The sequence below is a fragment of the Bos indicus x Bos taurus genome, chromosome 4 (genome assembly GCF_003369695.1).
Source record: "Bos indicus x Bos taurus breed Angus x Brahman F1 hybrid chromosome 4, Bos_hybrid_MaternalHap_v2.0, whole genome shotgun sequence".
NCBI classification, from domain to species: Eukaryota; Metazoa; Chordata; class Mammalia; order Artiodactyla; family Bovidae; genus Bos; species Bos indicus x Bos taurus.
This window is the reverse complement of record NC_040079.1, coordinates 104,181,976-104,207,186: the sequence shown is the minus strand read 5'-3', so window position 1 is coordinate 104,207,186 and position 25,211 is coordinate 104,181,976. Positions and strand designations below refer to the sequence as shown.

General features: G+C 39.5%; 1 protein-coding gene across 1 annotated transcript in view; it reads right to left on the bottom strand.

Annotated features, from left to right (window-relative positions):
- The window catches only part of COL28A1 (collagen type XXVIII alpha 1 chain), a 182,053-nt gene that overhangs the window by 128,764 nt on the left and 28,078 nt on the right, over nucleotides 1–25,211 (bottom strand). The window contains exons 9-13 of the mRNA XM_027540086.1: nucleotides 24,722–24,766; nucleotides 22,164–22,208; nucleotides 21,106–21,159; nucleotides 4,541–4,609; nucleotides 3,047–3,115 (exon numbers count right to left, since the gene is read on the bottom strand). Of these exons, the coding sequence (XP_027395887.1) occupies nucleotides 3,047–3,115; nucleotides 4,541–4,609; nucleotides 21,106–21,159; nucleotides 22,164–22,208; nucleotides 24,722–24,766 (282 nt within the window). The remainder of the gene's footprint in view (nucleotides 1–3,046; nucleotides 3,116–4,540; nucleotides 4,610–21,105; nucleotides 21,160–22,163; nucleotides 22,209–24,721; nucleotides 24,767–25,211) is intronic.

Below are 25,211 nucleotides of genomic sequence, written 5' to 3'. Positions count from 1 at the left end.
TATCAATAATTACGGGAAGTTACAGGGTTTCAAAACAGAAAGAGAGCTGAACACTAGAGGTATGCCCATAAGCTAACACTGTGACTGTTCTGGGTGAAAAGTGTGGTTGTGTCCTAGGGCAAAGTCCAGGAGTCTAAGAGGAAGAAGTGGGAACAAAGATTTAGGCTCACTCAGTGGAAGATGAGCAGGAAATTAGAACTGAAATCCCCCCATAAAACTAGGACCTTCTAAGTTATATATCTCCAATGAAAGGGCAGGGTAGATCACAGTGCTCCCATCAACACAGTGTTATGAATGACAAGAACCGTGTCTACTTCACTTGGGCTCTAAGTGGACCTGACAACTCCTAACCGAGTCCTGTGCTGCGTATGGGTTGTAGTTTCAAGCGACACCACATTGGTGGTCCTGGGACACCTTAGTCAAGGCATTAACATCAAGTATGTGCCTGGAATACATAAGAGACGCAAATAAATGCACATTTCTCTCAAATATGCTCCAACATAGAACACTTGGGATTTCACAGGTAAACCTGGCTGACAATAAATTCAGATGCCAGGGTACAAAACATACAAGAAATTAATTCTTAGTGAGTAAAAGTGAACCAATAGATACCAAAAAAAGGGAAGGTAGACTTTAAATGATTAATGGTCTTAAGAATAAAAATACAAGAAGCGAAGAGGACAGTATAGCAAAAATATATTAATAAAAAGAGGTAGATTTTTAAAAATAGCTTCAAGAATTTTTTAAAATACTTCTTAAGTTAAAAACACAAGGGATGATTTAGGGACATTTTCTAAGTAGAGAAAAATAAATTTGTGCATTATGTTAGATTTTAGGAAACCACCCCAAAATGCAACTAAACAATAGAGTTCTTAAATAAATAATGTAAAAAAGAAAATATCTGAAGAGATCATAACTAATAACTTGCAAAATTGTTGATTTCTCAGAGATATGAAACTCATGAATTTGAAGCAATATAAATGAAAATATATCCATATGTGTTTGCATCATAGTAAATCTATGGAGACAGTAAGACCTTCAATGGTAGATAGTAATGGCAAATCCTCTCTTGATTATTAATTAATTGCTTGCCCCCACCCCTCACCAATTATGGCCATCATCATGGCCCCCTCCATTATGAAGGAGTTCCGTGGTAGTCAGCATACTATCAGAAATGTAACTGGCCCTGTCCAGAGAAAGGTGGCATCAGGCTTCCATGTACCGTTTGCAGATTGGGCATAGTCAGCAGTGGCAACATCCAAGTTAGCATTGTTCAAAGGAAGTTGATGTCGCTCCTGTGTATAGTCTCCATCCCAGCCACTAAGTAACTCAGTGGATGGTAGTAGAGCTAGGAAATGAGATTGAGTGACGTTCCGTCTATTTGCTTATTTAGAACCGTCTTTAAAATGGATGTGGTTTGGTGAGCATTCACCTAGGACACACTTATTTTCATACTCTGTGCTCATGAAGAGCACAGGAGTCTACTTCCAGCTAGGCCGGCCTAACACGCTCAGTTTTGTTCTCCTTTTGTCTGTTCATATGGGGCTATAGGGATGGCTCGTGGGAAGAGCAACAATGGAGACGATGCCATCAGAGTCTCCAAGTCAGTTACTCATGAAACCATTTGTATCTTTAAGAATTGATGCTGGACTTCTACTGCATATAGCCTAGACGTCTTATATAACACCCAGTTCATGATGAATAATTCAACATATATGGTCACGTATTGTCCCTTGGTTAGCCATGCAGTCTCTTTTAGGATTCAGCACAGCAAGGCAGAGCTGTTTATTAAGTTAAAAGTAGGTGGTAAGCCTATGGCTGATTCATGTTGATGTTTGGTAGAAACCAACACAATACTGTAAATCAATTATCCTTCAGTTAAAAATAAATTTTTTAAAAGTAGGTATATGGAAGGAAAAGAAGTCTTATGTTTGTTTCAAAAACCTAGGTTTCTTTTGGACAGCTCATAAAGATTTGACATTGAAACACGAAACTCATTTTTATTCCCACTTATTCAGAACATTGTGAGAAGGTTTTTTCATTTCTGTCGAAAACGTCCCAAATCCTCTGCTGTACTCCCTCTACTCATGGCAGCATGTCTGGGCCTGCGTCCTTCTAGCCGATGTCACTTTGCTTTTCTAGGTTTCCAGTCTGCTCTAGTGTAGAATGAGCAGTGTCTGCAGAGAACTCACACTCTCTCTCAGTAGTTAAGTTTTAAGAGTCCTATCTACTTAGTGGGAACAGCAGATAATTAAGCCAGTATATTTTCCCGCTATTTGATGTTCTATTTTTTGAATCTGTGTATTCAGACATTGGTGAAAAGTCTAACCCTCAAATAACATGCTGCCATTTCACTCCCAGAGTATAGCAAGGAAGCACGCATTTGTCTTAATATTTGCATGTGAGGAACTACAAAACCCAATTGAGAGTCCAACTATTCAGTCGGTTGTTTTTATTTGAGCTACTATTCTTTTCTAGAAGGATAATGATTACTTGAAAAGTTTAAAACCTTCTTATTCCAGAAGTCATGTTTTATTCATTTCCTCTCCAGCTCTCTTTTGATAGAAAATTTTTTCCTTTCCAACAACAGTGAATATCAAAGCTACATAAGGTAGAAGCTGCAAATTGCACAGTATTACCTGTCGACCATTATCAATTCTAACTTTAGAGTATACTCGGTATTGGGGGATTATACTCAGTGATTTTTCTCATGATTATAGGAAAGTCAATTACAAATTATAGATATTAAGTCTGAACCTAGATCTCCTATCTCCTAGGAAAATCTGACATATGAGAACGCTTTTCTTCATGGACAAGCTGATTAATTTCATAAGAGATTATACTAAGAGCCTATGTACATATCCTATAAATATAGTTATCCCTTTTTCAAGTAGTATGAAGACTAACGCCTGGATCTGACCTTTATATATTTATTGACTTTTGTTGTTCAAAAAGATAAAGATAGCTTAGTTTAACCATAGTCTAACCCAAAGGAGCACATAAGAATTTATCCTTTTAATTCCACCTAGAATTTTTTGCTACTCACTGTCTGGCCCGGTTCACCAACACCAGTAGGTCCTGGAGGCCCAGTTCTTCCTTCCTGGCCTCTTTGCCCCTACGAGGAAGAAATAATTGAATGCAAGCTTGAGTTTTTAAATAAAGAACACACATAGCACAAAGTACTCTGGAGATTTCAATAAAGATAGATAGCAAAAATGTCAAACTTTTCAAATTCCTAAAGATTAAAAGCAAACAAAAAATCTAAAGGAGGAAAGGGCTTCCCTGGTGGCTCAGAGGTAAAGAATCCACCTGCCAATGCAGGAGACGTGGGTTAGATCCCTGAGTCGGGAAGATCCCCTGGAGAAGGAAATGGCAACCCACTCCAATATTCTTGCCTGGAGAATCCCATGGACAGAAGAGCCTGGTGGGCTAGCATCCATGGGGTCACAGAGTCGGACACGACTCAGTGACTAAACAACAGAGCCTGAAATACACCTTGAACTTAAGTGAACAAATTACCCCCAAATGTTCCTCATTCCTTCCTATCTAAATGCAATTTTAGTTTTCAGAAATGATTAGCAATTGGCAGAACAGACTGTGTGCAACTCGCTCTGATTACTGAGAAGACCAACAGACAATGCTTGTGCTGTTCCCTGGCTCCCGCCACTGTCCTGGGATGCCTCCCGTCCCCTCCCCTCCCCGCCCTGTCCTGTTCCATGTCACCTCGCCATTCGTGTTTCACCTTTCATCTCGTTCAGAACCCTTCTCCAGTAACACTGCCAATATAAACTCCACATTCCCCGGAGTCTCAATGTGCTTATTGCCTAAATGCCATCCATGGGGACACCTGGTTACATTCGAAGTGCACTTTTTTGTACGCTTTGTTTTTAGCCCCACGTTGAAGTCTTATTGTCCCAATGACATAGAAAAGCCATTTAAAATAAGCACTTTTGCTCTAGTACATCCTGCATGATGCAGAGCACCCCAGAGTGGTGGGTGTTCCAGTCCTTTCCCAGTTGGTGCTAGTGGTAAAGAACCCACTTGCCAATGCAGGAAACGTAAGAGACACGGATTCAATCCTTGGATTGGGAAGATTCAGCCCTTCCTAGTTTCCAACAAACCTGTCAGCATTTACTTATTCACTGTCAGGGTTCTTCCGACTTCTGCCCCTCTATGCTTATTTGATGTGAGCAGGTGATAGCTGACGTGTTAAGGTATTTCACATCCTAATGACATTTTTGCATGATAACATTTAGAGTCCATGAAAACTCAATAGAACCAGACATACATTGGTGAGATGGTGAGTATTTGGAGCCAAGAGTAATTTTCATTCCAAACAATCAAAAAATACATAGATTATTCTTGGGGTAATTGGCCCCAACTAGGGCATTGTGAGTGTCCAAGCATCCAGACTGTAAGTAACTCATCCTCAGGCAGACTCCTTGTGTCTCTGAGGGTAAGACTGAGCACAAGTCACAGTCCTCCCAGCCTTACAGTAAATTCAGAAATCATCAGTGGGCAGAGAGACAAGTATCGTTACCTTTACACCTTGCTGTCCAATACCAGGGGCTCCTGGAGGACCATAGGGACCAGGGGGGCCAGGTTCACCCTGGAGGAAGAAACAGTGAGATGTTAGGTCAACTCCAGCATATTTGTTGGGCAGTTCTTAGCTGTACAGTGCTGTGACAGGGGCTTGAGGGCATCAGTACAGCCTAACACTCAGTCTCACGGTCTCCACCCTCACGTGTTTACCATCCAGCTGGACAGGCAGCACAGACCCAGGTTGGAATTAGCCATGAGGCACAGTAGACCCGGATTCTAGGGTTCGTGAAAATGTCTCCATTTAAATTCTTAAAATCAGAATTTTTTAAAAAAAACTTAATATTGATTATAGTAGTGAATCTAGTCTGGACCACATTTTCTTCATACCAACTCAGTTGAAATCTGTAATTTTAAACATTTTTATGGAGGAAAATCCCCAGAATTGCAGAAGTTTTTAGGATCCATGAAAAGTCATAATTTGGCCCTCATTCGTTTGGAACATCTTTATTAAGTGCTTCTGGCAGACACATTTGTTTCCTACCCAATGATCATCCTCTCCCTTCTCTCTTCCCTGTTGTTATGAATCTGATCTGTTCAGGTCAGTGGGCAGGTATTCTTCACCCTCGGAGGTGTAAGATGAATGATAATCAGTCTAAAATAAGGGGAGACTTTTCTTTCTCATTGCCACTGATGAGTCTGTGTTAATCCTGTGGCTCAGTTCTGAGAAATGAGATGTGGGGACCTTATGGGATGCAAAGGGAAATTTTGCTTCTCCTTCTTTTGTTCCTTGGAGAGGTAATAGCTTGTCTTATAACCATGAGGCACCAATCTCCCAGATGAATGCCAATGGTTGATGACGGTGAGGCAGAAAAAGTTTAGAAGAGCCTGGCTCCTGGACAGCCTCTCTGAGCTCCTGATCCGGTCCTGACTACCCACCTTCAAACACTCGGTTCACTCAACCAGAAGCATTCTTACGATTTGAGCTGCTGTTAGTCAGGATATTTGTTACTAGATAGCAGAAGCAGTTCAGTTAATACAGTCTATGAGGTGGCAGGCCCATCATGGAGCTTGGGTGTTATACAACTGAACGTGACCACGGCACTCAAACTCCTGTGTTTCACCAGTGAGGAAATGGAGTCCCAGAGGGATTATCTGGCCTGCACAAACTCACACCTCAGTATCACCCACAGGGATATGGGTCTTTGGGTCTTTCAGGCTTCTGGTCCTGTCATGTTGCCAGAGAAAAGGAGAGTGGCTGTGGATTGCCATTTCTTTTTTATAATGCTGATTTCTTCTGTTTAACAAAATAATGTGTTTTTTTTTATTGACACCAGCATGAGTTTAATTATGAAGTCTTATTCTCACGCTCAGGGAGTTCATATGTTCAGATGCCAGGCAGAGAGCAACAGAGAGCACAGTGGGGAGATCTGTGATTGCTTATGAGAATCTGACTCCTAGACATTTCATGAGATCAATTTTAAATTTTATGCCAGCTGCAAGAAACAAGGTAGTCAACTGATACTCAGAATTCACAATACTTCATCTTGCTGTCAACATAAGCTGAAGATATTAAGAAGAGGTTGCAAGAATACACAGAAGAACTGTACAAAAAAGATCTTCATTACCCAGATACACCACCATGGTGTATGCAGGTCACCTAGAACCAGACATCCTGGAACGCGAAGTCAAGTGGACCTTAGGAAGCATCACTACAAAGCTAGTGGAGATGATGGAATTCCAGCTGAGCTATTTCAAATCCTAAAAGATGATGCTGTGAAAGTGCTGCACTCAATATGTCAGCAAATTTGGAAAACTCAGCAGTGGCCACAAGACTGGAAAAGGTCAGTTTTGTTCCAATCCCAAAATAAGGCAATGCCAAAGAATGCTCAAACTACCACATAATTACACTCATCTTACACGCTAGTAAAGTAATGCTCAAAATTCTCCAGTCCAGGCTTCAACAGTACGTGAACTGTGAACTACCAGATGTTCAAGCTGGATTTAGAAAAGGCAGAGGAACCAGAGATCAAATTGCCAACATCCAGTGGATCATTGAAAAAGCAAGAGAGTTCCAAAAAAACATCCGCTTTTGCTTTCTTGACTATGCCAAAGCCTTTGACCAAAGCCTGTGATCCCCATGTGGATCCCAACAAACTGTGGAAAATTCTTAAAGAGATGGGAATTCCAGACTACCTGACCTGCCTCCTGAGAAATCTGTATGCAGGTCAAGAAGCAACAGTTAGAACCGGACATGGAACAACAGACTGGTTCCAAATAGGAAAAGGAGTACAGTCAAAGCTGTATATTGTCACCCTGCTTATTTAACTTCTATGCAGAGTACATCATGTGATATGCCGTGCTGGATGAAGCACAAGCTGGAATCAAGATTGCCAAGAGAAATATCAATAACCTCAGATATGCAGATGACACCACAATTGTTGCAGAAAGCAAAGAACTAAAGAGCCTCTTGATGAAAGTGAAAGAGGAGAGTGAAAAAGTTGGCTTAAAACTCAACATTCATAAAACTAAGCTCATGGCATCTGGTCCCATCACTTCATGGCAAATAGATGGGGAAACAATAGAAGCAGTGATAAACTTTATTTTGGGGGGCTCCAAAATCACTGCAGATGGTGACTGCAGCCATGAAATTAAAGACGCTTGCTCCTTGGAAGAAAAGTTATAACCAACCTAGACAGCATAGGTTGGTTAAAAAGCAGAGACATTACTTTACCAACATAGGTCCATCTAGTCAAAGCTATGGTTTTTCCAGTAGTCATGTATGGATGTGAGAGTTGGATGATAAAGAAAGCTGAGTACTGAAGAATTGATGCTTTTGAACTGTGGTGTTGGAGAAGACTCTTGACTGTAAGGAGGTCCAGCCAGTCCATCCTAAAGGAAATCAGTCCTGAATATTCATTGGAAGGACTGATGCTTGAAACTGAAACTCCAATACTTTGGCCACCTGATGTGAAGAACTGACTCATTGGAAAAGACCGTGATGCTGGGCAAGATTGAGGGAGGGAGGAGAAGGAAGACAGAGGATGAGATGTTTAGATGGCATCACCGACTCAAAGGACATGAATTTGAGTAATCTCCGGGAGCTGGTGATGGACAGGGAGGCCTGGCATGCTGCAGTCCATGGGATCACAAAGAGTTGGACACGACTGAGCAACTGAACTGAACTGATACCATGGGCCTCAAGATGGAAGAAAGTCAGTGTTTAATACAACCTACTATTTTCAAGTAGTACTGCCCTAACTTTATATAGATTGTCTCACTTAATCTTCTAACCATCTTAGGAAATTGGTATTTTTTTCCCATTTTATGATGTAGGAATATCATCTCCTTTTTTAAATTCATTTTTAAGTATGCATGGTATCACAGGGGGAAAAACATGGCTTTTTCTTTCAGTCAGTCTAGTTGAATTCTGGTTCTCTAATTTATAAACAGTTGGAGCTTTTGCAAGATTCCCATATGCAAAATGAGGGTCATTATATTTACCCTGCAGCATTGTTGAAAGGATTCTAAATAGCATCTTAAAAATGTCTGAGTTGTAATCAGTCACGTGGTTGGCTGTATAACATTTGTAGAGCAATTTTTGCTCTCTAGACTTTAACTGAGCACCAGCCTGATACCCAGAACCTCCTTACATAATTATAGACGTAAATCAGGTTGCACCTGTACTTTGCAGACACTTACAATCTGGCTGGAGAGATAAATGAATATAAAACAAAACACAAACATGTGAATTCGCTATAACAAAGGTATTAACACAGCACACGAGACTCTAAGGCAGAAATGTTTAATTCCACCTGAAGGAATTGGGAAAGTTTTATGCAGTCGTGAAGATGTTTGCTCTGAACAAAAAAAAAAGTATGAATCATATCTCATCTGGTAGAAAAAGGGGACAAAGTTTCAGGAAAAGGAGAGAGTATGGTGTGAAATGTTCTGGGCACAGTGAGCAGCTCTGTGGGCTCAGGCAGACAGGAATGAAGGTGATGGTAGGGTCGCTGTGCGGAGCCGCACTGCCCATGAGAAATATACGAAGAAACACATTTAAAACTTTTAATTTTCCAGAAAGTAATAATAGATTTTACTTAACCCAGTGTATCCAAAATGTTATCATTTCAGCATAAGCAATACAAAACTCTTAGTAATGATTTTATTTTCCATTATTTTTAATGTGGTGTCTCCAAAATCCTATGCGTGTTTAATACTTATGGCACATCTCAGTTCGGACTAGCCACATTTCAAGTGCTCAGAAGTCATGTGTGGCTACTCTATATTTTTCATTTATTTTTAATTGGAGGAAGATCCCCTGGAGGAGGGAGCATGGCACCCCCCCTCCAGTATTCTTGCCTGGAGAATCCCATGGACAGAGAACTATAGTCCATAGGGTCTCACAGAGTCAGACACAACTGAAGTTACTTAGCCTGCCTGCCTGGAGGATACTTGCTTTACAGTATTGTGTTGGTTTCTGCCATACATCAACACGAATCAGCCATAGGCATATATGTGTCCCCTCCCTCTTGAAACTTCCACCTCCCAGCTCATCCCACCCCTCTAGGTATTCACAGAGCACAGGGTTTGAGCTCCCTACATCATACAGCAGATTCCTACCAGCTATCAGTTTTATATATGGCAATATATGTGTTTCAGTGCTACTCTCTCTGTTCATCCCACCTCTCCTTTCCTGAACAGCACAGATTTAGAGTGATTAAAGAGGCTGGAGGCTCAGGTCAGAACCATGGAGAGCACCGACACTTAAGTCAGGTGGGAATGAAAGAAGATAGCATCTTGGGATCTGCAAAAGACAGTGGTCAAGAAAACTTGGGTGAGGGGCGGTGTTTGCTGACAAAGCCAGTATAAAAGAAGTCAGGTAAAAGAGAATTTCAAAAGGAACTCATTGTTTCCAAAGACAAAGTGATAATCTTCTACTTGCAAACCTGATCATCTTTCAGCATTCCCTCCATATGTCAAGTGAGAGCCTACAAGTCATTCTTAACATCTCTCACTTCCTTACCGATCGAATGCAATGCATCATCAGCACCTAGCAATGTTCTCCTAACTCTCAAATCCCCCACCTCTGTGTGCTTTACCATGCCTCTCTAGTCTACGCCAAAGTAATATCATTTCCTGCTCATATTACAACAGTGTTAATACTCTACATGCATCCATTCTAGCACATTCTAATTTACTCTCCCACCCATCCATTGCTGCCAGAGCAATCTTCTAATAGTAATCCGAATAAGGCCCTTCAAGTCCTTTCCCTCTGCTCTTAGGGTAAGGACAGAGCTCCTTCCAAAGCTTGTGAGCCCCTGCATGGTGTGATGCTGCGGTGTGCAAAACTTTTCACTAGCCACCCTAGCATTTGGCCTTTGTTCAGTTCTCTGTCCTTGCCGTGCTCCCTGCTGCCCCAGGACCTTTGCGTGTGCTATTGTCTCCATCTGGGATGTGGTTACCTCTCTCTTTTCCTAGTTAGTCTTTATTAATCCCTCAGATATTACTTTAAGCAGCATGGCTTCAGGGAGGCCCTCTCTGGTCAGGTGAAATCCCTATTCTAGAGACACTGATAGCATCATTTCTCCTTTTTCTGAGCATTCATTACAGTTGCAGCTTTGCATTTTTACATGTGTTAATATGTCTTCCCATAGACTGTGAGGAGGGTGTCATGATTTTGCTCAGCTTTCCATTCTCAGTGTTTGCCTAGTTGATATTAACTACTCAACCATCCAGGCCTCAAACATTTACTGAACAGCAACTAAAGAGCAGGTATTGTGCCAGCTGCTAGGGGTGAACAAAACAAGAACTTGGTCTAGGCAGAGGGAGTTGGGGGTTTGGAATTGTTCCTCTGGCATTCCCACTGGTTTACTTAGATTTTCAGCTAAGAGCAACTGTGCATACATTACACAGTGATATCAAGTCCTTATCACATTTTCTCCTGCAAACTTACCCAGACACCATTAATCATTTTTTTAAGTTGAAGTCATAATGAAACCCCAATAGATGGTATAAGGTTACACTGTATGGAAAGTTTGGCTTGGAAATCCAGCACCCCTTATTCCTGGAACTGGCTCTAACCAAAGTCAGTATCTTTCATATCCCTAAAATAATAAATAATGAGTGGTTGTTCAAGACTGGATTTTTTGAGAACAGAACTTTACCTTTTCTAAAACAATACAATTACGGATCATTTAGTCATACCTTGGACTCTTAACATTAGACAGATATTTAGCAACTTCTTTTCATCATTTCCCAGATATAGATAACACCAACTTTAATACTTTAAGTCTTGTGACAAGTATTCTCATACTTTCCCAGTGGAAGGAAATGATGAATGAGTGTTTTGTAAGGTGCAAAATGGTTCAAGTATGCACAAAATGGGCTTCCCAGGTGGCGCTGGTGGTAAAGAACCTGCCTGCTATGGAGGAAATGTAAGAGACGTGGATTCAATCCCTGGGTCGGGAAGATGCCCTGGAGGAGGGCATGGCAACCTACTCCAGTATTCTTGCCTGGAGAATCCCACGGACAGAGGAGCCTGGCAGGCTACAGTAGATCACAAAGAGTTGGATACGACTCAAGCACTTAGCATGCACGCATGCACAAAATTCACTCTTAGCTGAAACTCAATGATGTGATTACTATACTAAAAGGCTTGGGAAAAAAATAAAAGCCCTTTTTTAGAAAGGAATGAAAAGCAGGGGAATGGTGGAGACAGGAAACTAACATTTATCAGATCTTGTTAAGTCAAGCTCTATTTTTAGTTCCTAATTTTTCTTTCAGAGAAGTGTTATTTAATAAGAGGCTTATTTTTAGAAAATGTACCAGGCCAACTCTGTTCTACATTAATGAAAAAGGTTGTCAAAATATTTAGCTGCCTAATTATTGCCAACACATGTGGCACTTACTATGTAACAGGTGCTGTTCTAAGTGCTTTTCATGTATTAACTCATGTGATACTCAGAACAATTCTACTATTGACCCATTACGTGGATGAGAAAACTGAGGCACGAGGAGGAAAAGTTCCCCAGATCAGAGAGCTAACACAGTATAGGGCTGGATCTGAACCCCAGCAGTCTAGCTTTAGAGCGAGTGCTAATAACCACCATGCAAAAGTGCCTCTTAGGGCTTCTCAATTCTTAAAGTAATTAAAAAATCATTTGATTACAGACTAAATTTATATCTTTATTTTAGTATTAAAAACACACACGTCACAGAGTTACAATCTCCCCATAGTTGAAGATTCATCATATGAAGACAAAGAATCTAACATAAAAATAAGCCAAGAGAAAGTATACTTTTACAAGCTAACATATATGCCCCTTCAGGCACATAAAGTTGGCTTGGATTAGTGCTGTCACTGAATCAGTGGTAAAGTTCATCTAAATTATATTTGGCAATACTATGATCACACAGTGTAACTCTACATATAAAGCAATTGTTAACCAACTGCACTGAATTTGGACCATGATTATTTAAAATCTCCAGTTGCAATATTTTTTGAATAATATCTAGTTGGATAAGAAAAAAGACCACTGTCCATATTCCCCACCTACTTATGCTTTTCAAACAAGAAAAAACCCCATAGTAATGAAGAAACGGTGGAGGATGTGATGAAAACTGTAGTGCTGTAGCAGATTTTAGTAACTCAGCTCCTTTTCTTAATTGCTACTAGGTTAAATCACATGGCACTGACAATATTCAACTATGTTTGACTTACCAAAAGGATGATTCATATGTTTCAATCTATTAGGAAAGTCGTATTTCATTATACACGGTAAAATCTAAGGAACTGTGTGTCATTTTCCCTAAAAGGAGGGACTACTCCACAGTCCATCAGTAGAGCTTTTAAGAATCTCAGATTTGGTGGACACTCTTAGGACGCCTCCAGCACAAAATGAGTTGCTAGAAACTACTCAGGGTGAACCCTCTCCATAAATCCGAGAAGGACGTCAATTTACAGAGAGATGACAGGTTCGTAACAGTGTAACATGTTTTCTAAAAACTTACTCTTGGAGACCGAGGGCAGAGGAAAGTGACAAGAGTTATTGTTGAAAGAGTACACAGTTTATATTAAAATGATGAAAAAATTTTGTAAAGTGATGACAGTTACACAATACTGTGAATGTATTTGATACCACTGAATTGTATGCTTACAAATGGTTAAAATGATAAATAGTATATATACTTTCAGTTCAGTTCAGTTCAGTCGCTCAGTCGTGTCCAACTCTTTGCGACCCCATGAATCGCAGCACGCCAGGCCTCCCTGTCCATCACCAACTCCCGGAGTTCACTCAGACTCACGTCCATCGAGTCAGTGATGCCATCCAGCCATCTCATCCTCTGTCGTCCCCTTCTCCTCCTGCCCCCAATCCCTCCCAGCATCAGAGTCTTTTCCATTGAGTCAACTCTTTGCATGAGGTGGCCAAAGTACTGGAGTTTCAGCTTTAGCATCATTCCTTCCAAAGAAATCCCAGGGCTGATCTCCTTCAGAATGGACTGGTTGGATCTCCTTGCAGTCCAAGGGACTCTCAAGACTCTTCTCCAAAACCACAGTTCAAAAGCATTCTTTTGAATTCTTCAGCACTCAGGTTTCTTCACAGTCCAACTCTCACATCCATACATGACCACTGGAAAAACCATAGCCTTGACTAGACAGATCTTTGTTGGCAAAGTAATGTCTCTGCTTTTCAATATGGTATCTAGGTTGGTCATAACTTTTCTTCCAAGGAGTAAGCATCTTTTAATTTCATGGCTGCAGTCACCATCTGCAGTGATTTTGGAGCCCCCAAAAATAAAGTCTGACACTGTCTCCACTGTTTCCCCATTTATTCCCCATGAAGCGATGCGACCAGATGCCATGATCTTTATTTTCTGAATGTTGAGTTTTAAGGCAACTTTTTCACTGTCCTCTTTCACTTTCATCAAGAGGCTTTTTAGTTCCTCTTCACTTTCTCCCATAAGGGTGGTGTCATCTACATATCTGAGGTTATTGATATTTCTCCTGGCAATCTTGATTCCAGCTTGTGCTTCTTCCAGCCCAGCATTTCTCATGATGTACTCCGCATATAAGTTAAATAAGCAGGGTGACAATATACAGCCTTGACGTACTCCTTTTCCTATTTGGAACCAATCTGTTGTTCCGTGTTCAGTTCTAACTGTTGCTTCCTGACCTGCATACAAATTTCTCAAGAGGCAGGTCAGGTTGTCTGGTATTCCCATCTCTTTCAGAATTTTCCACAGTTTATTGTGATCCACACAGTCAAAGGCTTTGGCATAGTCAATAAAGCAGAAATAGATGTTTTTCTGGAACTCTCTTGCTTTTTCCTGATCCAGCGGATGTTGGCAATTTGGTCTCTGGTTCCTCTGCCTTTTCTAAAATCAGCTTGAACAACTGGAAGTTCACGGTTCACATGTTGCTGAAGCCTGGCTTGGAGAATTTTGAGCATTACTTTACTAGCGTGTGAGATGAGTGCAACTGTGCGGTAGTTTGAGCATTCTTTGGCATTGCCTTTCTTTGGGATTAGAATGAAAACTGACCTTTTCCAGTCCTGTGGCCACTGTTGAGTTTTCCAAATTTGCTGGCATATTGAGTGCAGCACTTTCACAGCATCATCTTTCAGGATTTGAAATAGCTCAACTGGAATTCCATCACCTCCACTAGCTTTGTTCGTAGTGATGCTTTCTAAGGCCCACTTGACTTCATATTCCAGGATGTCTGGCTCTAGGTCAGTGATCACACCATCGTGATTATCTGGGTCGTGAAGATCTTTTTTGTACAGTTCTTCTGTGTATTCTTGCCACCTCTTCTTAATATCTTCTGCTTCTGTTAGGTCCATACCATTTCTGTCCTTTATCGAGCCCATCTTTGTATGAAATGTTCCTTTGGTATCTCTAATTTTCTTGAAGAGATCTCTAGTCTTTCTCATTCTGTTGTTTTCCTCTATTTCTTTGCATTGATCGCTGAGGAAGGCTTTCTTATCTCTCCTTGCTATTCTTTGGAACTCTGCATTCAGATGCTGATATCTTTCCTTTTCTCCTTTGCTTTTCGCTTCTCTTCTTTTCACAGCTATTTGTAAGGCCTCCCCAGACAGCCATTTTGCTTTTTGCATTTCTTTTCCATGGGGATGGTCTTGATCCCTGTCTCCTCTACAATGTCACGAACCTCATTCCATAGTTCATCAGGTACTCTATCTATCAGATCTAGTCCCTTAAATCTATTTCTCACTTCCACTGTATAATCGTAAGGAATTTGATTTAGGTCATACCTGATTGGTCTAGTGGTTTTAGTATAATTTAAAAAACTCACTCTTAGAATAAACTTGATTTTCCCTGCTGCAATGTTGCTGGTAATTCAAACTTACTTGAATTAATTAAGAACGCTGATACAATTAAAAAGAAAATAAAAACCTCTGGCATCCTTCTGAAGACACTGCAGTAACTGAATCTGTCCCACATTAGTGCCCCACCTGACTGGGCATGTGGGTTAGACTCAGCACACTTTTATGGGAAACACGGGCAGCACTTGGCTTCCTTGATCCATCAGAGCTTTCCTCTTGGCAGTCTAGGCACACGCATGCGCACATTCATACTCACGCGCGGCACGCCTCATCTGCTGAGGACCATATGTGTCAGATATTTGGGGAGGAAAATCATGTCTTGAAGCCAGTGGCTGACACACCACATGTCCTGGCAACCACTTGAAGTTGTCAGTATCAGTGGTCTCACATCAAATGAGTGAATATGTTCATTTAGAATCCTGGTGGGCAGATAGGCATGTGGGTCAAAGCCCTTTCCACAAGCATCGCTGGATTACTAACGATTCTTTCCCAGGCCCGGACAGGAATAGTATTTAGAGTTTGACATCCCTGAAGAAAAAGACAGTCACACAGTTTGGCAGCTCGGCTCTGATTATCCATTAGACAGATACTTGTCATTAAAATTGTAAAGTGATTCTTCGCTTTACACTGCTATGCACCAAGCAGTCACAACTTTGTTCAAAGGTATGAGCCTGCCAGGAGAACCAGAAGGCCCATTATTGGTTTTGGACAACTGGAAAAGCTGACATGTTTGAGTACCTTGAACTTAAAATGCTTTATTTACTTGAAGCCAAAAATGTAGTCATTCTGTTATTAAGAGATCTGTGGACTTAAAAAAACATTTTCTGTTTGGTTAATTATTCTCTGCTGGCAACTGTTGAGGTCTACATGTTTCACCTGATTTCCTTCCCATCAAGTTATAAAGAATTATATCCTATTAGAAATCATCATTTTCCAGTGGTTGAAAGCAATATCATGACGTTAGGGTATTTTTAGGTCTTTGAGTTGTGTGAGAGCTGAAATAAAACTACCCAAAGTTCTAGTGTAAGAAAGTTTCAGCTTCTTCATAGTTGTTCATATATGTGGTATTTGAACTATTTCCAAACCATAGCTGAAATATTAGTGATGTTCAGTAGGTCAATCTACTAAAGCTACTAAGCTAACTTTAAGTCAAAACAAGTATTTAAATATTAATACTATAAAGGCAAAACTAAGAATTTTTGGTTTTGATCTTGCCGCAGGGCATGAGGGATCCTACTTCCCTGACCAGGAATCAAACCTTCACCCCCTGCAGTGGGAGTGTAGAGTCTTAACCACTGTATCCCCCAGGGAAGTCCCAGAATGTATTTTTAAAATTACTAAATCTTCATGGGGCTTCCCTGGTGGCTCAGTGTAAAGAATCCACCTGCTAATGCAGGAGACACGGGTTCAATCCCCAGGTTGGCAAGATCCCCTGGAGAATGAAATGGCAACCCATTCTGGTATTCTTGCCTGGGAAATCCCATGGACAGAGGAGCCTGATATTCTGCAGTCCATGGGGTCACAGAGAGTCGGACATGACTTAACAACTAAACAACAACAAATCATCATTTATGATATATATATATTCTAGTGAAAATAGTGACATTATAAAAAAAGCATAAAATTCTAAGTTTATATATCTGAAACTGTGGGGGAGAAAACAATTAAGTTCCATGCCTGACTCAGGAGTAAGTGGAATTATAAATAAGGTATCAGGTCATTGAATGTACAAGAAGCTTTTGATGGGTTATGTCAACACTGTCCTGTTTCTATATATTATCCTAATATCTTGGAAGAATGGTCAAAATTCCTGACTTTTGCACCCTTCTCTCTGATTCCTCTACAATCCCTTGTCACTGCCCTTCCCCCAATCTCTCAAACATTTCCAAAACCCTCAAAATTGACAATCTAGGTGATTCCATAGGTCCTACCTGTTTGACCTGTCTGCAGTATGATACTGTTGACAGCTCATTCCATGTAAGACCACTTCCTCATTCTTTCATTCAACAAATGCTTATTTTCTGCTGATCTTAAACATGAGTGTAGATATCATAATTTTTTTCTCTCTCAGATACGATAGTGGTACTCCTGAACTGTTGTCTCTAGATTTCCTGCTTTGGGTTTTTTCAAAACCGTAGTGGATCTGTATACATCTGTCTAATTCCTCTGCCAGTGGTTCGTATCTGAAAGAGGACTGACCATGTTTAAAGGTAGAGTGCACGGAAGCTATAAAGAATCTTGATTAGTACTCTTCCAGCTACAATGTACAGATGCATTCCTAGTAGCTGTTGTCAAGATAACCACTCCTATTTTAAACACTAACCTCTTTTCATAGAGCATTTTGAAGAAAATGAGTCGTTGTGTAGGGATGTTTACTAGCTTTACAATTTTAATTTCAAGATCTGTACATTTAGCTTTCATTTACTTAATTTCCTTACAAGAACATCAACTCCTTAAAGAAGTATCTGTTGTGCTTGGGAACCTCAAAAAATGAGAAGGAACCATGACAGAGGTAGATAAGGAGGAGTGGGCTGTCCAAGAGTCATGTACAGTGAGCTAAATGCTTCATTTGCCCCCAATTCCACTAAAACCTATGTCTCACTTATTCATTAATACTAGGTCTGTTGTTTATTTTGGGTGCGTAGATGGATGTTTGATTCACCAGTGATTATTTACTCTGACCATATCTATTTATTAAATTGGACCAGACTGGCACTGCCTCTGAGTTTTTGTAACATCTCAGAAGCTAAACTGAACATAAAGTAAGAGTACTTTGAGTTTCTTACACTTGAGTACCACACAAGAAGACACTGGTGTGGGAGTGTGGTGGGGGGTGGGGGAGTGGATCCCTAAAGAAAAATGTATGAACAGCCTCAAGTAGAACAATGGAAGAAGTTAAAATAAGGGAGGCAATCCATCTATTGAAAGAAATCAATGTATAATATAAATATCACAGCAGTTTTGTTTGAGGATTAGCATGTGTTACTTTGACACAAGGGGTAATTCCTAAAGCCCTTTTGGCCCTAGCACTGAGCTCTCATGCTAGAATATTTCAGCAAGCCATAAGCTATCTCATGCTCAGACCACAGGGAGCAGTCCCTCCTCCCAGAGCACAAAGAGGGTCTTCTTGCAAACAGCAGATCTGGGTGAGATTGGAGATGAAAACATCCTTCAGAAATAACCTCAGAAGGACATCAAGAAATGGCAAAAATTACCCAGTGTGGGCTTGGCACACCCAGCATTCTACTATGTTTATTTGTTCCAAACTAATTTTGGTTACTTGTTCTCTGTGATTTGAAAGGCCTGCCAGTCTCGAGCCATTCTTTCTAGTTATTGGAGGGCCCACTCTATGACTGGATGGAGTGGCAGCCTGACCCACAACAGCCCTTGGGAGGTGGCGTAGGGTTCGGAGGCCTTCAGTTTTTACTGAGAAAGAGCGTGGTGTCAGTTTGGGCCTAAGGATATGGCTTCTCAGACACGTGTGCGATGACAGTTCTAATTGATTTTAGAGACTGATGGGATGATATTCTTATGAATAGCACTCTTGACCCTCATCTCGTCTGGGAAAGGCTGAGGTGGCCTCAAAGGCTTCATTCTGAGAAAGATCTATGTTTTGTTTCTAAGGTAACGAGGTCATTTAGGGCAGAATAGGAGGTACTTTACATATGGAAACTATTAATGACAGAAATGATGTATGAAACAGGGCCAGAATCACATTTTTCTTTGATTTCACACATGCTATTTTTTCCTTTTATTCTTTGGCCACCTTTTCTGCAAAGCCTTTGATGAAGAAAACCCAACCACTGGAGCCACAGAACGGGATTGTCATTCATGAGAGAGACTATTCATAATTTCACATTCATAGACAGGCCTCATCGAGAAACTCCCATGGAATCTTTGCAAATGTTACAAGTCCAAAGGTTTCTATTTTAAGGTCTCATAAGAAACAAAATATTTGAAAACGCACATTACTGGTTTCTTTTTCCCATGAGAGTCCTCTCCTTCTTTCCTTGCATTTTCAGGTGAACATTATAACCAAGTAGACTATAACTCAACAGACTATTGTGGTGTGGTGTTTAGTCACCAAGTCATGTCCGACTGTAGCCCGCCAGGATCCTCTGTCCATGGGATTTTTTCCGGCAAGTATACTGGAGTGGGTTGACATTTCCTTCTCCAGGGGATCTTCCCGACCCAGGGATCAAACCCAGGTCTCCTGCACTGCAGGCAGATTCTTCACTGACTGAACTACTAGGGAAGCCCCAATAGACTATTGTTTCCAGCCATTTAATGATAATTTTACATTAAATGTCTTCACCACAATTTTGGGGGAAAAAAAGAAATTTTTAAAAGAGAGGCTCTTGAAAAGTTGAAGTCCTCAGCTACTTTTGGAAAAATGACTCCTCTTATGGCAAAGTTGTGAAAGTCAAGAATGAAGTGTTACGTCAGAAAATTACAGCCTGCTTCAAAATACTTTACTCATTATATTTTCTTTCTAAGAATTAATGCCTTGTTAGAATTAAAAGCTAAATTCTGTGGAAATAAACTCATTTTAAAAGAAAACTCTAAGTAGTAATCGTATGAGACATGAAGAGACATGATCAAGCAATCACATTCTTACATGAACTGCCGTCAGCCATCTCCTGAAGTTGCATGTCCAGCTCCCAGCCCAGCATCTCCACAGATGCCCTGACTTCCAGACTTCACTTCTCATTTTCCAAAATAACGGCTTTGGGCTGGTATGATTTCTAATATCCTTCGTGACTCAAAATATCTATAATTCTATCACTGTTACAAACTTCAAATCTGATACCTGATTTTAAGCCTCTTTTTCATGAGCAGGTGAAAATTATCATCTTAGGTGACCAAAGAATCCAAGAAATAAGTATGGATGTCAAAATATATATGTATATATATTTTTGTTTGTTTGTTTGTTTGTTTTCCCCTGGCTGCAGGATTTTTACCTACGGCCAAAGCAATTTTGTAAAAAGCTTCTACTCAGTATTCAAAAGAGCCATTTCTTTCCCCCAGAGAGAATTAATCCTAGGCAAGGACTGGAAAAGAGAGTTTCCCCAGATGAAGCTTAAGCACACACCCGCTGAGAAGCTCATTCTGTTTTAATTTGCCAATTAAAACTGCCCTGGGAAATCACGCGTTGTCATTATCTCATTAAAAATGCTATGTGTGACCTTCCCTTACCTCTCTCTGAAAAAAGAACATTCAAGTAGCCCACCGGCTCCCCACAACTTAAATTTAAGAGCACCCTTAAAAGACTGGCTTTACCTAGGGTCCTCTGGGGTCCATCGTCTGCTCTTATTACTACCATAAATTCTACGGATCTCCAATCACTAACTCAAAATGTTTACTGGGTATTTACTGTATCTGAAATTTTCCAAGCATTGAGAAGTGTTTAAAAGGCACTAAAATGCCTGTTTTCTGCAAATTAATGGCAACTTTCATTGGAAAATAGGATCTTATAAACTGGTCTTTTAGAGATCCCTTCTATATCGTCTTTTGTTTCTATCTGACTTTTATTCAACCCCACCCTGGCTGTCTTGCCTGGTTATCTGTGGAATGAATTACAAGGCTGATACTGAGAGTTGAGATTGAAAGTGTTAGTTGCTCAGTCATGTCCGACTCTTTGCAACCCCATGGACTATAGCCCACCAGGCCCCTCTGTCCATGGAGGAGTGGGTAGCCATTCCCTTCAATCCCAACCCAGGGACTGAACCCTGGTCTCCTACATTGCAGGCAGATTCTTTACTATCCGAGCCACAGGGTTACACTCTTTAAATTAAAAAGCTTAATTTTTGTTGATATGAAAGTTATAAATCCCCTTTACATATCAGTTGTATACTGAGTTCACATTACCTGTGGGCAATAGAGTGATTTCAACTGTGTTATTTATTACTACTTTTCAATTTCTAGTGAGTCATAAAATGACTAAAAGCCTGGAGTAAGATGGAAACTCTACAGAAATTCTGGATAATGGCTTACATTTAATAATGCCCCTTTGAGTAATATAATAATAATAAATGAAAAACTATGACACCAGCATCCTACATAGACTTAAACATGATTCTGTGTGTGACACCTGCAGATTATTACGTTTTCCCAAAATTCATCCTCAAAGAATCCACGGACTCCTGCTTAATAAAAACATGTAGCCCCATAGGTCAATAGGGGAAAGGCACTCTGCCTATCTGTAACCGACAGGGATGATTACCTTATTGCCTTGAAATCCCTTCGGGCCTGGATCCCCAGGAGGTCCAGCGATGCCCTGCTCCAGGATGAAGACCAAGAATTAGTTCTGCATACAAAAGGCCAACGTGGAGTGAATCATTCATAAGGGTCCCTAGAGATCCTGGAGTTGAAGTCAGGACTGTCTGACTCAGAGTTAAGTGAAGGTTACACACATGGAGAAATGGGATGAGATGAAATTCCCTGTGTCAAACACATAGCTTCTAAAATAGTACCTAAGCTGACAGCGAACATTTATTGATGAGCTATTCATTTTCTAAACCTGTGCTTCCAACATTATTCCTGTGCTGGAGCACTTTCTGGAAAGATTTTGGTTAAACAACAGCTTTTAAAAATATGTATTAATATCCACGGCATATAACTGAAAATTGGAGTGTCCAATGACCCTTTGATAATAATCAGTTACTGCCCTGCCCTGACACAATTCCAGACCAGAACAAAGAAGATGATGGTTAACAAGATGCCATCTAGGAAATTGGGGTAAAGGTATAATTTTCAGTAGACTTTTTGAAATGCTGAAATTAGCTCTTTATGCATACACACATTCCTCCCATTACAAGTTTAGACAAGGCAAGTCCCCAAACTGGAAAAAACTGATTCAAATCATTTTCTGGAAGAATCATTGCATGTTATTGAGCAGTGACTATTTATGATGGAACAATACAAATGCGGTAATTTAGATAAAATGCATAGCTTTCCCAGCAGCAGTGCAAACATAGGTACATTCTGTTTTCAATTGCTTTGACATTATGCTTTTATCTTCCTAGACTCTAATTTTTTTGTTGTTGTTAACTTTTACTCTTTAGCTACTCATTAAGTAGACTCACCTGCTGGTAACTATCTTGAGGGAGCCTGGATTAGTTATTCAAAATATTAGAGCATCAGTTTTCAAACTTTGTTTCACACTGTAATTACCTGGGAATCTTTTGACTAAATTGGTAGAGGGTACAAGTGGGCAAAGGGATTTTAAAAGCTTCCTAGATGATTCTAATACAGACTTAGATTTGGTTTTCACTCCCTTACCTGAATTCCTCTGGGTCCCTTTGGTCCATTTGGTCCTGGGGATCCCTGTGAAATAAAATTAGTAGTAAGATACTCTAAATATCTATTTAGTTTGCAGTGATCTTAGGTGGCACAGAAGGGACTTTATTCTCAGTAATGGCCAGTCTTCGCAGCTTATCCAAACATCAGATTCATTGTTAACAAAATGATAATTATTAACAAGCCACCTTGGTTTCCAGTTTTCCTTTAGTAAGAAAATCCATGAAACCACAGTTTTGGATTAAGTCTTTGCCTATATATATTTGACATTTTGATCAGAATTTTTAAAATGTATTTCTTAAGAATTCTTAGAAAGCAGTATACTTTGTGGAATTCTGTATTCTTCCAACAAGGCAATATCAGTTAAATTAAGTGAGTTTCCACAATATATACATCACTCTTTTCCCCATCTTCAGGACATGGAACTTGGCAAAACACAGTTTATACTTAATGCTCTTCTAACAAAATATTTCAATATGTCTGTTAACTAGGAAGCCCTTTAAAGTTTCTTTTTATAAGAGTATAATCTAGTCTCTCTTTTCTCAAATTTCTAATTTTTTTAATTACCAAAATGTAACCTATTTATAATAGTTATACCATGACAATTATAGAAAAAAGTAAATTCATGGACAACAATCACACAGAGGCAACTGCTGTTAACATTTTAGGCATATTTTCATACAATATTGTTCCCAATAGATTTTTTTCTTTAAATAATTTGATCAAAATGTATATCAAATTTTGTGTCCTACTTATCTGGTCTTCCATTCGGTCAAAAATATTTTGCACGTCATTAAAAACTCTTAGTAAACGGAATAATATCTAAGAATGTGAATCTATCATAATTATAATTACTCATTTCCCCAGTTTTGACATTTGTTTCCGATGATTTCTATTGTTAGCAATATTATAGTGAATATCTGTGTGTATAAATCTCTGTTCAACTTCTGATTTATCCCTGAGGATAATTTCCCAGAAGATGATGATTGGCAAAGAACTTGAAGCACATTTAAGGCTCTCTCTCACTTTATTTTGTCTCTCCACATATGGAAAGATAAAGGAACATTTCCTCCATAAAGTGTGTTCAGATTTCCATTCCCACTACCTGAGTAGAGAGAATACATCTTCATTTTATAGAACCCCCATCAATACTGAGTATTATGTATTACTTTATATTTTTAATATTTTATTGCTAAAATATTTTAATGTTTTAAATTTTACTTCTCTGACTGCCTATATGTTCATTTATTATCCATTTATATTTTCTGTTTTATGTTTTTTCCTGTTCTTTGTACATTTTACATGTAAACTTACATGAACTCATTATGTCAAGGACATTATATTTCTTTGACTTTAGACATGCCTTTTTTCAGATTTTTACATCTCTGATATTGGAATACATGATACAATCAATGCCATCTTACATTTATAGTCAGTACTTTTCTTTCTTTCTAGCACTGAAAATAATAGGGCATTTAACAATCCCTGGCATCTTAGTCAATGAACGACTTTAAATCTTTGTCAGCCATTTTTATTTCACAGAGTTTTCCCAATTATTGTTCGACTTTCATTTCTGTTCCGTGTGTCCCTTCTTCAGTATTTTCAAGTCCATGTCCATCTCCCGTTTTCAGTTATTCTCTGGGAAGAATCCATTCATTATCACACCTTTCATTTTTCCCAGAGATAATCACCAAGCCTACATTTTTCAGATTCACCCATCCTTTAACACTACAGTAGTTTAAAAGCTTTCAGAAAGTCTCAAGCTATTTAAAGTGTTTAGTTAATAGGCCAGGGTCACTATTTTCTGCTTTTCTTCTTACCTTCTGCCTCATTTTCTCTCCTTGACTCTTCCCATAATTAAAAGATGGATACTGAAGCGCTTTATTATGTTGGTGGCATGCTGTTAACAGTTAATTGTAATGAAAACTATTTACTTTCACTCTGTACTTTTTTGGATCCTTTATCATGTTTCAAATACACTCTCTATGTATTTCTGGTCCATTAAGGAACTCCTTAACATTTTAATGCTGTCTCCAGTTTACATATTTTATTCATATTTATTTGCTAATGAAGGTAAATAACTACTCAGTTATCTGTGGTTGGCTGCATTTTCAGTTTCAAACCCCTTTCTATGTCTAGTTCTTCCCTATTATTGAAAAGTAGTTCATTAACTTATTTCATAGTGTTCATTCTATTTTGGAAGGTGCTTGTTCTCAGGGTTTAATTTACATCTGGAAAACTATTCCACTTTGATCCAATTGGATCTTGAACTGACTTTACCAGTTAAGTTACTCTTTCACCATTAACATTTAGTGGGCCTGGTCTCAAAGGTTAGGGTGCCGCAGAGGCGTGTGGGGGCTCCATTAACTAAAGTTAGGGGTGGCTTTGTTTTCTGCTTCATGTTTCACAGATGTGAAAATTGAACGGTGATGCTCTAATTCCAGTAGTGAGAGCAACATTATGCTTCCCAGGATTTCCTCTTAAGGAAACTCATTCCCAAGAGATCACAGCTGTTAGCATTTTAAAAGCATGTTCCTTACTTTGTCACCCTTTATGCCGGGTTTACCACATTCTCCACGTTCACCCTAAAAAATAAATACACAAGATAAAGAAGACGGTCATTCAGTGTTAGGATTCTTTTTATAAGATTCCCAGCAGAATCTTATGACATTAGCAGTCTGATGAATTAAACACAATTTTATCCTCGATACTGTGGGTTGTTTGGGCATTGAACTCTGAAAAATTTTATCCTGGAGTCATTCCTAACTTGACAGAATCAAATTAGTAATACCACCTAATGAGGCTTCACATTTTTGAGACATGGATGAAATTAAGAGGAAAGAAACCAAGGCTTAATTAGCATCTACCATACATTATATGCCCTTTGCATATATGTGATTTAATTGAATCCACATTACAGCCCAATGAGATCAGTTTTGCCATTCCTTTTTTTTTCTTTTTTTGCAATTTGATCCTTAGATGTCTTTTTTTAATTGACATATAGTTGACTTGCAATATTAGATTAGTTTC